The sequence below is a fragment of the Sardina pilchardus genome, chromosome 18 (assembly GCF_963854185.1).
Source record: "Sardina pilchardus chromosome 18, fSarPil1.1, whole genome shotgun sequence".
Taxonomy (NCBI): domain Eukaryota; kingdom Metazoa; phylum Chordata; class Actinopteri; order Clupeiformes; family Clupeidae; genus Sardina; species Sardina pilchardus.
In genome coordinates this window covers 30,535,844-30,549,275 of record NC_085011.1, presented here as the reverse complement: position 1 = coordinate 30,549,275, position 13,432 = coordinate 30,535,844, and the positions used below count along the sequence as shown (strand labels likewise).

Genomic DNA, 13,432 nt, shown 5'->3' with positions numbered 1-13,432 from the left:
TTGTCTCAGAACTTTTATTTTGAATACTTGCCAAACTATTCCCCAGCATATACAGTAAGCTGCCTATATGGGTTTGATACAGAGCTAATCTCTAGTCGACCACGGGGTGGAGCGATAGTCTACGTTTTTCCCTTATTAGACATTCTCTGGTTTTTCCACGAATACCGGTAGGCCTACTCGCCAAAAAAATAATTAAATTGTTCCAGTTATTCCAAAAAAAAATTCCGGCTGACTGACGTGCCGTTTTGACGCTGCATATTTTATTTTCAAACCGAGGCCTATATCTTGGCAGTCTAACCCAGATCAGTTAGGCTAAAGTGAAATGAAACTGATTCATTTCCTCTATTTCCATGTGTGCAAAGATCGTCCTCTCTTCACTTCAAAAAGTTCTCCAGTGCTGAGGAAATCTTGATGTGACAGTGTGACAACGAAGAAGATGCTGCGGGTTAAAATAGAATCCGCCAAAGAGATACCTAAGACATTCAGGAATCCTGATCCTGTTGTCACAGTTATATTTTGTGGTGAGTAGGCCCAATGAATTATTCGACTATCAATTTAAAACTGGCTAATTGTAGGCTGCAAGTGTAAATCGGCTATAGCCTTGCTTACAAACACATTAGTGCCTTGAAAGTTTAATTTGCACTGAAGTTTAGACTTTTACCAAACTCTTTTGATTAGACATTTTCGCTTCAAATAATTCAGAAATTGAGTCAGATATTGTGACATGGGAAAATGTCCAAGAATTTGCAATAGTGTCCTTATAAGGACATATATCCCCTTCTCCTGTCAGAAGTAGGCCTACAACCAACATGTTCTATCATAATTCTCTGACATGAATGTTTTGGTCTTAAAGGTGAAAAGAAGAAAACAAAGCATATAGATAATGAAGTAAATCCCATCTGGAATGAAGTAAGTGTGATACTGTATCTTTACGTAGCCCACCCTTTGGAAGGATACAGTAGGCTATGTGAGTTATGTTGCCAAATCAGGTTGTGATTTTCATTCAGATGGAGTACTCTGTCAATTTGTGAAATCCTGTATTGACTGTAGGCTACGGTATGTATAACATACAAGATGCCATGAGCAAACTCACTTTGTTTAGCTCATAACTTCTGTAATTGCAGGACTTGGAATTTGATTTGAAAGGACAGTCTCTGGTCTCCTCCTCTTTCATTGAGGTAGTTGTGAAGGACTATGAAACCATCGGAAAAGACAAGTATGTACTCTAATTTGCCTCACATTTAAGCATTTACATTGAAGTGCTCTCAAAATACCAGTACTATTCACTACTTTGTTGATGTGGCCCTGCACATAGCCTATTCATGAGATCTAGTTTCATTTACTCACTCACTCACTCACTCAGTTTGGTGTTGCACACAAGAAAAAACTTATGGCTGTGTAGTATCAATTAGTTCTTGTGCTTTGATGTAATGTGTGGATTTTTTCTGGGAGCATGTTCCGTATGCTTTTTCATTTTGGTGAAAATGTGGAATCGGAGATTAAACAAAAGACAGAGTATGCCAAAAATAGGCTATAGTAATTGTTTTATTCTCTCACTCTCAATAAAGTCTCATGCTAATTTAATTACAGTCTAAAATTATTTATATGTGCCACTGCCAACTATGTTTTATTCTATGTAAACCATTTTTTGTCATTTTTATAGACCTAATTTATATTGTTACTGTATTTATATTGTATACTGTTACACTGTGTTTTGCTACTCAGGTACACAGGACTGATTAAATGGAAAATGCATACATTTAAGTTAGCTTCTGTAATGAAGTTTCATTGAGTCACTTGTGTGAGACAACAGTCTTTTATGGATTGTAATTCTCAGATTGTCATGCACATGTACAGTCAAGCATTTTTCCACATTCTCAGTCACTTGAGCCAAGTTTTCTGAGCTTGTGGAGACCTGCACCAGCAGATAGACTGATACAGGTCATGCTTCAAGTATTCCTTCAGTGCAGTTTTATATGCACCTCACCATGTAAAGAAAAGATTACCTTTGGTTATGTACCACTGCTTGGTGCTAGTGCAGTGTATTGTCCAGATTCCGAATGTAGTACAAATGTCAACAAAGAAAATCACAGAAAAAGTATTTTATCTTTGTCCTTGGTTTAACTCAGCTTTTTAGTCAAGTTTTATAGTCAGAATCAGAATCAGATTAATAGCTTTATTGCTATGGCACAGGGTCAAAATTGTCCAGTTGCTAGTTATTATTACTGCTACAATATATGTCCTTTTTTACTATATTTCTTGCTGTGGACTATCTATAGACAGCATACATTTTTTACATAGAAGTGGTGCAGCAATTTCTCAACAACACTTCCTCTTAAACTTGAAGTAATTTACAACATTTGTGCTACTGTCATTTTGTGTGTCAGTTGTGCAACATGGTAACCACCCAAAAGAGGAAAACAGTATTTCTTTTTTTATCACTGGTTCAGTATGATTCATCCTCAGGCCTTAGTTGTTCCATGTGCTCATACCTAGGCTTCGACCATTGTTCAACCGACTTGATGTCTGAAAGGGTTAACCTTAGCCTGGTGTAGCCAGACTAATTATATTCAGAATTTCAGTCTGGTATCAGTCCATTTTGATTTGATTATGGGACGTGTTTCAACCGATACAGGAACAAAAGACTTTAATGGTTGTTTTCTGTTTGTTTGTTTTGAACTTTGAGCTTACTACACTGTCAATATCTTGATAGCAAAATTGAGACATGTCACTTCTGGCTTTTTAAACAGAATAAATTCAAGCACTCAGGTGACATGAATGATAGGCACTGTTTCTCATCTGTCTCATCTGTTTCATCGTATGAAACCCACCCAAGCTTTTGTCCCGAAAACCTCTGGTTTGGGAATAGAGACTTAAGTTACAGGACAGGAGCAACTCCGGACCAATTTTCCCAAACAAGGATTCTAGCCTAGATTAACCCAGATTGTTTTAGATTGCAGAGTACAAGTGCAGAGACAATAAAATGCAGTTAGTGTCTAACCAGAAGTTCAAGTGAAAAAGCAGTGCTTATGAACAGTACAGACAGGTAGTGCATTACTGTATAAAAAGTAGATAACATAGTGCAGTGTAGACAGTGGGCCTAGTATATAGTTAAGCAAGTGGTATGGTCTATTGTAAGGATAGTGTATTAATAGTAAAATTATAAGAGCAGGTTGATATGGTCACTCAAGAGAGGAATGGGTGCATTCCTCAGCCTCACTCACCACCAATGGTATTTACTGCATGCTTACAAATGTGTATCACATTTCTCTCCAGATTTATTGGATCTGCAAAGATATCCCTCAAAGAACTGGCCTCTGGTCAAATCAGGCCTCTTCCTGCAAAAAACATCTCTCTTTTAAGTGACAAGAAACAAGATACAGGGGTACGGAATTGTATTTATTGCTTCATCATTTCAAGTATTTGTCTGCCTCCCCTGAGTAATTTGTGTTATACCATAGTGAGGTGTGATGCCTGCTAGTTTTGCTGTTGATGAGTATGTGATGTAGAGAGAGTGAGGTCTCCAAAGGAAGGCATTTGTTTTCGTAGCCTATATTATTTATTCTGTGTATGACAAATAAATGTAGCTTTGCATATCAAATATGCACTGACTTCTAAACACATATTAACATATGATCTCTCATTGCACTTTATGGGCTCTATTATGACAGTCTAATATGCATGGTCATTGGCTTATTTCAATTATGTAGGCTTTCCAGTCCACATTGGGAGTGTTTTCGTTATCAAATGGATAACGAATGGCACAATAAGGCATTCCTATATGTTTCTTAATCAGTCATGGGTGTGTTTTCGGTGTAACATCCTTTTAACCAATGAGAATGACATCTGTCTTTCCTTTAAAGTGTAACTGTCGCCAAAATGCAACCTAGGGAGTTTTTGTGATTGTACCCGAATCAAACTTCCATTTAAAAGCATAATTGCATCGGAAGCACCACGTTTAAGCTTGTCCGTGTTGTCGTTTTCGGGGCAAAGGGCCTTTTGAAAGGGAATTTTAGGGCACTACTATTTTGACGCATCAAAATCGCTATTTATAAAACATTGAGAAGGCTCAACACAACATGAAACTTTGATCGAAGTATCATCAGTGTCTCTACACATGAACTTGAGCATTGAGAACAAACATTGTTTGTGTACACATAGTTTACTTAAAAGAAAGGTTATGGACAACTCACTCCTTGACTGGCAAGATGGTAGCAAGCAGAAAAACCAAGTCAGTTGTGCCGCGCTTTAGACTGTCGTAATAGAGCCCTGAATGTCTTAAAACCATCTAGTCATTGGAATATACATGTAATGTTTGTTTCAGGCTCTAATTAGTCTCATAATTGACTATGAGCCTCCAGCAAACAATAGCAAGGATGAAGAATCTGTTGCAGAAGAGACAGGTAAACACAAGGATGCTCTTTTTCTGTAACAATCATTTTGTCAAAATATCCCTGAGACAGACAAAAATCAAACAGACAAAAATGTTGTAATATGTGCTGTCTTCTGTAAATACATCTGTGGAAGTTGTATCTTCATACAATTGAAAATTACACCGTGGGGTAGATGTACGTACTGTATGTACCAACTTGAAGCGTTATTTCCTTGCAACATGTGCCTAAGAATGTGGCATGCTATGTACAAACAGACCACACGTTGGTAAAGATGCACTCTGCCTGCCCCATTTGCAGAGTGTGGCCAGAGGGGTATTTCACAAAACATAGATAAGGGAATAAGCCTGGGTTTTGAATTATCCTGGATGAATTTAGCCTTGATTTGGTTTCACAAAAGAGATGGCACATAAGTTGCCATGGGAATTTATCCCGACCAGGCTAACAGCCAGTTAGCAAGTTAATTCTAATGGTAGCCTAATTACATTATCTGATTGGTTCAGCTAGCTGTCATTCAAATCAGACCTCCAAATTTGGATTTCGCCCGACAGCTCAGGCCGGAGACCTGCATATCTATGTCCTCTGTTCCCTGCCAGAACCTTTGGCTCCAATCAGAAACTAGCTTATCCAAAAGACGCACTGGATCGTTGGTCTGATTGGTTGAAGGACTATCCTAGCACGTATGGAGTTATTTGAACGATGCCCATTGATCACGCCTCTTGTGCAGTAGAAACAAAGTGCAGCCTCCCCATACTAACATTCAATCTTAAAAGATTGAGTATTGATTGAGTATTCCCCATTCAAAAGAGTGAAACTTTACTTCGTTGTTAGTCTTATAAAATACGTTCCTGCTGCAGCTAGCTGGCAACCGCGACTCAGAGGGGAGGGGGAGGTGATACACCGCTCTACAGTATTTTGAAAGTAATTGCAGTACTCGTTTTGGCCAAAATCCTACACACGGTTCCTTTAAAGGCCGATGGCGATTTCAATATTTTTAGGATTTCAAAAACCGACAAATGATAGATCACATTATAAAAATAAACCATAATAATCATAATGATAATAATAACTAGATGTACCGCAAAGCGGTTCAAAATATGACCGCCGCTCAGTCCTGCACATTCTCTGCAAAAATGAATCACTTCTGTCAATTTTCATCTCCTGTGTGTGTGTGTGTGTGTGTGTGTGTGTGTGTGTGTATATATATATGTGTGTGTGTGTGTGTGTGTGTGTGTGTGTGTGTGTGTGTGTGTGTGTGCTTGCCTGAATTTGCGTGTATGTTTTATTCCTGTGTGTGTGTGTGTGGGGGGGAGGGGGTGTTATATGTGTGTGTGTGTGTGTGTGTGTGTGTGTGTGTGTGTGTGTGTGTGTGTGTGTGTGTGTGTGTTTGTGTGTGTGTGTGTGTGTGTGTGTATGCCTGCAGCATGTCTACTGAGAGTGTATACAGTGCCCTCCATAAGTATTGGAACACATGTTAAAGTTGACTATAACAAGGAATATTAAATCATCTTTTGGAAATTGATCTTAATGCCTTAAATAAAAAAAATAAAAAATGAGGGCTGTCAAATTAACTGATTAATTTCGATTAATTATTTTTAGAAAAAATAACTGATTAAAAAAAATAACGCAGATTAATCGATTGTGACCTTTGACCTCTAACGTACCAAATCAATGCAAAGAAACAGTGTTGACATTGAGGCCCCGAGGCACTTTTGAATTTATTTCCTCAGCATATTAAGTCATATTATTGATTGTTATGGCCATTATTTGAACAGTGAAAGTAATAATAAAACAGTTTTTGATCTTTAATGTCGCTAATGCTGATTTTTCAATGATTAATTTGAATTGAGATATTTAAAATGCTTTAACAGCAAAAATTCTCTATGCGATTAATTTAGATTAATTAATCACAGAGTATGTAATTAATTAGATAACAATTTTTTTTTATTTTTTAAAGATATTTTTTTGGCCTTTTATGCCTTTAATCAGATAGGACAGTGTAGGGTGACAGGAAACGAGTGGGAGAGAGAGTGGGGTGGGATCCGGAAAGGACCACGGGGCGGGAATCGAACCCGGGTCGCCGGCGTTCGGTGCAGGTGCCCCAGCCAGTCGCGCCACGACTGGGGCCATTAGATAACAAAATTTAATCGATTGACAGCCCTAAAAGAAATATCCAACCTTTAAGAGCAGTTAGCTATTATCTGTCAGATAGAGAGAGAACTATGTAAGGGATAATCAACGACGCACCGTGCGTTTCTAGGACAATAATGCACGTTCGAAGTGGTAATAAGGACCCGACGCCGCAGGCACACACTTCGATAAGTGCATTATTTTCCTAGAAACGCACGGCGTGGAGTTGATTATCCCACTTATACCACTGCTACTGCATTTTCGTTTATATTGCCGCTGTCTTAGATACAACGTTGCTGTTTTTACCGTTACCTTCACATTGGCGAATTAATATTCAAGTGTAATAAGCCCAAAAGAAGGGAACTACTTCATAGCCGTGCGGTATATCGAAAAATAATGCACGTTCCAAATAGTGCATCACAATCGGAAATTTGACCAAGCAGTGGTATAATGTGGAATTAATTGACTGGGTGCTGAATAACAATGTGTTTTTGTTCCAAGATTTTTTTGGGCTTATCACACTTGAATATTAATTCGGCAATGTGAATGTAACGGTAAAACCAGCAACGTTGTATCTAAGACAGCAGCAATAGCTGCGTCAGGACCTTATTACCACCTCGATAGCGGCGTCGGGACCTTATTACCACTTCGAACGTGCATTATTTTCCTATAAACGCACGGCGCGTCTAATATCCCTTACATATTGCAGGTTTATTTATGACATTGACATTGATGACTACCTGAACAATACTTTGTTAGAACACTCTAGAAACGATATTAACTTTTTGGATCTGACTATACAGTAAATATACAGATTTAAAATTACACAACACACTGTATTTCCCAACCCACTAACCGTAATTCTATATTGCACAATCACTATTATATACAGTATCAGTCATTCCAACCTCAACATCTGATAAAGATGATATTCCTAACGATCAATTTCAAAGATTGAGGAGGATATGCGACTAAGAAAGAGATTTCAATACACAATCAAAAAATGATGTCAAAGCGGTTCGCCATTGTATCCCTCAGCCAGTGTGGGTTCCGCTGTGTGTTGAAACCGGTTGGAGTCTTACTATATTGTTATGCCCCTTTATGTAAAGGGGAATTAACTTATATTCCTTGGCTCAATACGAGAGTTGCCTCATATATAGAGTGGCTACCACAATTTTTTAACTGGCTAGATCTAGAACTGTGGCCTATATTTGTTTCCCAATTGCCAAATATAGTTGACCTCAGTGATTCTATGATTTCAACAGCACCTGTGATGATCGATGTGCACTTCAAATTTCAGTTAATTGGCACTAATAACATGACCAGACCAAAGTTTAGTGAATTCTGTGTAATATGGATACAGAGTGCCCTCTGTAAGGACCAACAAAGCTGCTTTTTACTTTGTACTGCTCTCTAATGTACACATCTCCCCCTCTTAGTGTAAAATAATTATGAGGGAACGTATAAATAGAAAGGCTAAGTAGAAATTCAATTCAATGAATGGAAATCTATTTGCTTCATGTCATATTTCTATGTGGATATAAAATTTGTTGGTGCATTATAAGGCAAGGAAGATGATGGAGGTGAAGGAGATGACAATGTGGTGGATGGAGGGCAGCTAGTGCCTTCTGATGCAGCTCCCCTGTCTGCTCAGCCCAGAGAGCCAACACAGAAGGTTACCAGGAGGAGACACAGGGCCCTGGTGAACAAACCCCAGGATTTCCAGGTAGTGTGTGTGGATGAAGGGGTCTTCTTCTGAGCTGGGCAAGAAGTGTTTGTACACACACAGTCAACACATTTCAGAGACAGTAGTACATACAGTACACCACAATGTCCTACACTACCGTTCAAAAGTTTGGGGTTACTTAGCAATATCCTAGTTTTCGGAGGGGGAAAGCTATTTTTTTGGCCATTAAAGAAATCATCAAATATCACAAATCCTGTATAGACATTATTAATGTTGGTGTTACAGTAATGACAATTGTAGTAAGAAATGGCTTGTTTTTATGAAAGATTTTAGCTAGGAGTTTTCTCTTGAAAGTTATTCACAAAGCCTCTCAGACCTACTTTTAGTAAGGAGAAACGACAACTCCTAAACCAAAAGTGAGTCTTTGTTGCTATGGTTGACGTCATTACTCATGCACGAGCTTCATTAAAGTGACCACCTTGATTGGCTGATGATTATAACGCGGGAATGATGGAAAAAACCTCCCCTACGATGACGAGTTGAGTGACAGGTGTCAGGTCTTAGCTGGTGAGAATGCGTGCGCTATGTCGGACTGTGAAGGATGGAAGATGATGAATAAATCGGCATAGCCTAAATTAATAAAGAGTCAAGCAAATGCCTCAGGCATAATGAAACACTACGGACTGGAGCAGTAGGCTATCTTTGCAACATTGCAACGTTTTAAATGAATCTGTATGAAAACAACACATAGCCTACATTTGCAAAGAGGAGAAACGATTTGATTTAATTTAGGCACAATGAGACGTTACATTTAGTTAACATGCAATGGTGTTTTAGGTTAGGAGCTACTTTTAGGCTTAATATGCTTTGTGAATAACTTTTAGTGAAAACAATTAGGAGTCCTAATTAGTTAGGAGTGACACGCCCATTATTTTTAGGAGTTTCTCCTAAATTCGCCTAGCCTGACGAGCCAGACCAAGATCAAGATGTAGGGTCTGGACACTCACTGTAGACAGGGCTCAATCAGAGGGGTGGGATAAACAGTTGTCTTTCAAATTCCCTCCCCGCAATAGGATAACGCTAAACAAATCATCTTCTTGTTTTCAAGTAGCAGGATGCGTAACCTTCCCTCTCCACGCAATAGGATAACGCTAAACGAATCATCTTCTTGTTTTCAAATAACAGGATGCGTTACCATCGCAACTTCTGGTCGCATGTCAGTCACCATTATGTTAAGCCCACCCACTGACTCTATACACGCTGTGATTGGCCCGCTTTTATTTTCCATTTCTCAACTCCTTAGCTCTACGGAGCGTTGCTAGACTGCCCCGCCAGCCAAATTACATTTGCTGCTGAAAGGGGCGTCTAGATTTCTTGGCTAAAATTCGCCAGTTAGGAGCTACTTTTAGCCTTAAAATTCTTTGTGAATACGGGCCCTGGATAACAGCTTTGGTGGGTTTGATTACAGCCAGAAACACACAACTTTCCTCTGAAACTGAGAAATGAAGGCAATTTGAAGAGAGAAATGGCAGAGAAACTGAATATCTCAACATCATACTAGTCCATCACTAGAGGCGTGTTTGACTCCATCTGTCTAGTGAAGAGAGAATGATGGGGATCTGGGGATGCTTTGGTGGTGGTTAAGTGGATTATTTATGCAGGCTATAAAGAATCTTAATGGAAGATGGCTATCATTTCAGTTTCAAATGGAAAACAAGAAGGGTGTCGCACCAGTAAATCCAGTCTTGATGGGTGCGTCAGTTCCAAAAGTAGTACATCCAGCAGTCAAAAGGATCGGAACTCGCACACCAATATAGCCGATGCAATAAATACGTTTTTATTGTATGAAAAAGTGCGTGCAAAATGTTTTCGGTCCTACTCAGACCATCAGTGCTGAGGATGGTCTGAATAGGACCGAAAACGTTCCCTCTAAAAATACAACAGTGTCCTAAATCACAGCTCCAAAACAATGCAATAACCTTCAGCTGGTATTCTTTATGGAATGGAAATTTGTAATTGACTCCCAACTTTTGAAAAGGCAGTGAACTGTTGGGATACTTTGGGAAGAATGGATTCAATATAAGGTCTTTTTGGAGTATTTACAAAACTTATCTCTAAACATCTTTATGTGATAACAAACTTTATTTCCTCTGTTATCCACTAGCTCCGGGTTCGAGTGATTGAAGGAAGGCAACTGGCAGGCAACAGAATCAAGCCTGTTGTTAAAGTCAGTGTTTGTGGACAAACACATAGGACTAGAATTAAAAGAGGAAATAATCCTTATTTCGATGAGGTGTGTCACTATTTGCATTCATTCACACTTAGAAATAATATATTGAAATGTATATACATATTTTTACAGGATGTTTGTTTAAAATGTCTTTTAGCCTTTTAGCCACATGTTCTAACATTTATTATGTTTTGCTTTTATTGAGATCATATCCATGTCTCCATATGTTGTGCCTGCTGTGTAGTCTTGTTTGTGTGTGCTATATGTCAAAGATGAATTTCCACAGCAGTGGACAAATGAAGACTATTCTAACACTTAGATAGATAGATAGATAGATAAAGAAGATTACAGATCATGTTCTTAGAATGTTCTTCTGTTGTCCTGTTAATTTTAGATCTTCTTCTACAATGTCAACATGCTCCCTTCAGAATTGTTTGATGACTATGTCACACTGCGGGTGAGTTGAACCACGTGCCCTAGGCTCATGTTGAAAGCCAATATGTCATCAAGAAAGTCTTTGGAAATAATAATTAAAAAAAGGTTAATAGGATTAAACTGTGAGAGATGACATATTCCTTAACCTCTAACCTCTAACCTTTAACCTATTTTTCTACTATCTCCAGGTATATAATGCATACTCAGTAAGGGCAGACAGTCTTATAGGAGAGTTCAAGGTGTGCAGTTGTATTTCTATGCTGAACGTCTCAACATAAATACAAAATATCTGAACTTCCCTTTGAGTATTTTTTATGTGTACACATGCTAAAATCATTTCTAAACCATTTCTAAATTTATTTTCAATGCAATGAATGCAATTACTGTAGTTTGAGTAATGACAAACATAATTTTTTTTTTAACAGATGGACATTGGAAATGTCTATGATGAGCCAGGTACCAGTCAGATACTCAAATTAAAGATGGATCACTGTTTCACTACACCATTGATTACAAAATCACTGTCATTTTTGTTTGCTTAACACATTGTTTGTCTTGTTTTGTGTGTGTGTGTGTGTGTGTGTGTGTGTGTGTGTGTGTGTGTGTGTGTGTGTGTGTGTGTGTGTGTGTGTGTGTGTGTGTGTGTGTGTGTGTGTGTGTGTGTGTGTGTGTGTATATGTGTGCTTATGTGACCCAGCTCATGCTATCATGAGGAAGTGGCTTCTTCTGAGTGATGCAGATGATTTGAGCTCTGGGGCAAGAGGTTACCTGAAAGTCAGCATGATGATAGTTGGGACAGGAGATGAGTCACCGGTAGGATCATAACCGTTGCTGTTAAGTTCTGGGGTGTGAGGGCCTAGTATTGTCTGGAATGTTGTTTTTCTTATTTGTGGCACTTTATCATGCACACGCAATGGCTCTAAACTTCAAAACCCTTTAATTTAGTTCATAAACAAATAAAATCATCTCTGTAGTTGTACATTTTTGCATGTTTTTAAGATAGACTTTTTGCATAACATATTTTAATGGTCCCAAATCATTAGAAATGTGTGATATCTTTTTTGTGTGAAGAGCGAGTTTGTTGTGTATCCAATAATTGTAAAGATACAGCATGTTCTGTGTACTGTTAAGAGACATGAACTCTCTTTAGGAATCATGGTGATATGTCTGAAGTGTTACAGAGATCTCTATGGAACAACACATTGTTTGTTTTCACTAGGTGGAGAGGAGGGATCGTAATGAGGACCAAGATGACGTTGAGAGAAACCTACTTCTACCGGCTGGGGTCTCATTGAGCTCAGCTACCCTCACCCTAAAAGCATATCAAGCTGAGGACCTGCCTCAGAGTAGGTCTCACACATGCATCCATGTGTCTGATTTTGCTTTAAATTCTTCTTTCAATGAGTCCTGGAAAGTGCAGTGTGTAAAAATGTGTTATGAAGCGACTTCATATGATCTTAAGTGGCAACTTCCTGTCTTTGATACACTGAACCATGTTTTTAATCCTGTACTAGTGGATGATGCATTTGCACAGACTGTCAAGAATATCTTTGGAGGAGTGGCTGATTATAAAAACTTGGTGGACCCATTTTTGGAAGTCAGTTTTGCTGGAAAAAAGGTATTTTTTAGCTGCTATCAAACATTGTATCAATTTCCCTATTCAAGAATGATGAGGTTTTGCATTTTTGTTGTAGCTTTGCACAAAAATAATTGAAAAGAATGCAAATCCTGAGTGGAACCAGCTCATTAATCTTCAGATCAAGGTGAGGGTACAGTGTCAAAGGTGTCACTTCTGGGACACTTCTAATGGTTAAACTCACTCAGTTTGAAGAGCAACACTACAACTACTACTACTACTACTACTAATAATAATAATAATATCAATAATGCACATATTTTTCTTTTCTTGTAGTTCCCATCTATGTGTGAACGCATTAAGCTGACTGTATATGATTGGTAAGTCCATATGACATACATGTAATGTTCACTAATATGCATTTAAACATCCTACAAATTGTTGTGTTTGATAACAGGAAATGCTTTTCTGAAAAAAATAGTTTGCCCTTGCAAATGTAAAACAAGAAGGGTGTCGCGCTAGTAATTCCAGTCCTGATGGGTGCGTCAGTTCCAAAAGTAGTACATCCAGCAGTCAAAAGGAACGGAACTCACACACCGCTATAGCCGATGCAAAAAAAATATGTTTTTATTGTATGCAAATATATGCGAGTTTTCATATACTTTTTTTCACAGGGATCGTCTGACAAAGAATGATACTATTGGAACCGCATACCTAAATCTTTCACAAATTGCATCCTCCGGTGAGGAGATTGAAGGTATAGCTCTTACTTTTACTTTACGGTTGTATTTCTTTCTAATAATAACCCTTTTCAACTAGAATAACCCAAATTAATCTTAGTATGTATTTGGGAAGTTCCTGAACCTCATTCATGTTGATAGCATCACAGAGCTGCATGAGATTTGTTACTGTAGGTCATGATCATGCTACTAATCTCACATTTAGCCACATTCCAAAGCTGCGACATCAGACAGATCCAATGA

The 13,432-nt window shown here is 38.3% G+C and overlaps 1 protein-coding gene across 1 annotated transcript in view; it reads left to right on the top strand.

Moving 5' to 3' along the window:
* The first annotated feature begins 339 nt into the window (after positions 1-339).
* LOC134063675 (myoferlin-like) overlaps positions 340-13,432 on the top strand; it is a 32,766-nt gene continuing 19,673 nt past the window's right edge. The window contains exons 1-16 of the mRNA XM_062519327.1: positions 340-521; positions 854-909; positions 1,125-1,216; positions 3,277-3,385; positions 4,325-4,403; positions 8,087-8,247; positions 10,373-10,501; positions 10,833-10,895; positions 11,062-11,112; positions 11,299-11,329; positions 11,571-11,686; positions 12,093-12,219; positions 12,388-12,491; positions 12,568-12,636; positions 12,786-12,829; positions 13,124-13,206. Coding sequence (XP_062375311.1) covers positions 437-521; positions 854-909; positions 1,125-1,216; positions 3,277-3,385; positions 4,325-4,403; positions 8,087-8,247; positions 10,373-10,501; positions 10,833-10,895; positions 11,062-11,112; positions 11,299-11,329; positions 11,571-11,686; positions 12,093-12,219; positions 12,388-12,491; positions 12,568-12,636; positions 12,786-12,829; positions 13,124-13,206 — 1,399 coding nt within the window. The 5' untranslated portion in view covers positions 340-436. The remainder of the gene's footprint in view (positions 522-853; positions 910-1,124; positions 1,217-3,276; positions 3,386-4,324; positions 4,404-8,086; positions 8,248-10,372; positions 10,502-10,832; positions 10,896-11,061; positions 11,113-11,298; positions 11,330-11,570; positions 11,687-12,092; positions 12,220-12,387; positions 12,492-12,567; positions 12,637-12,785; positions 12,830-13,123; positions 13,207-13,432) is intronic.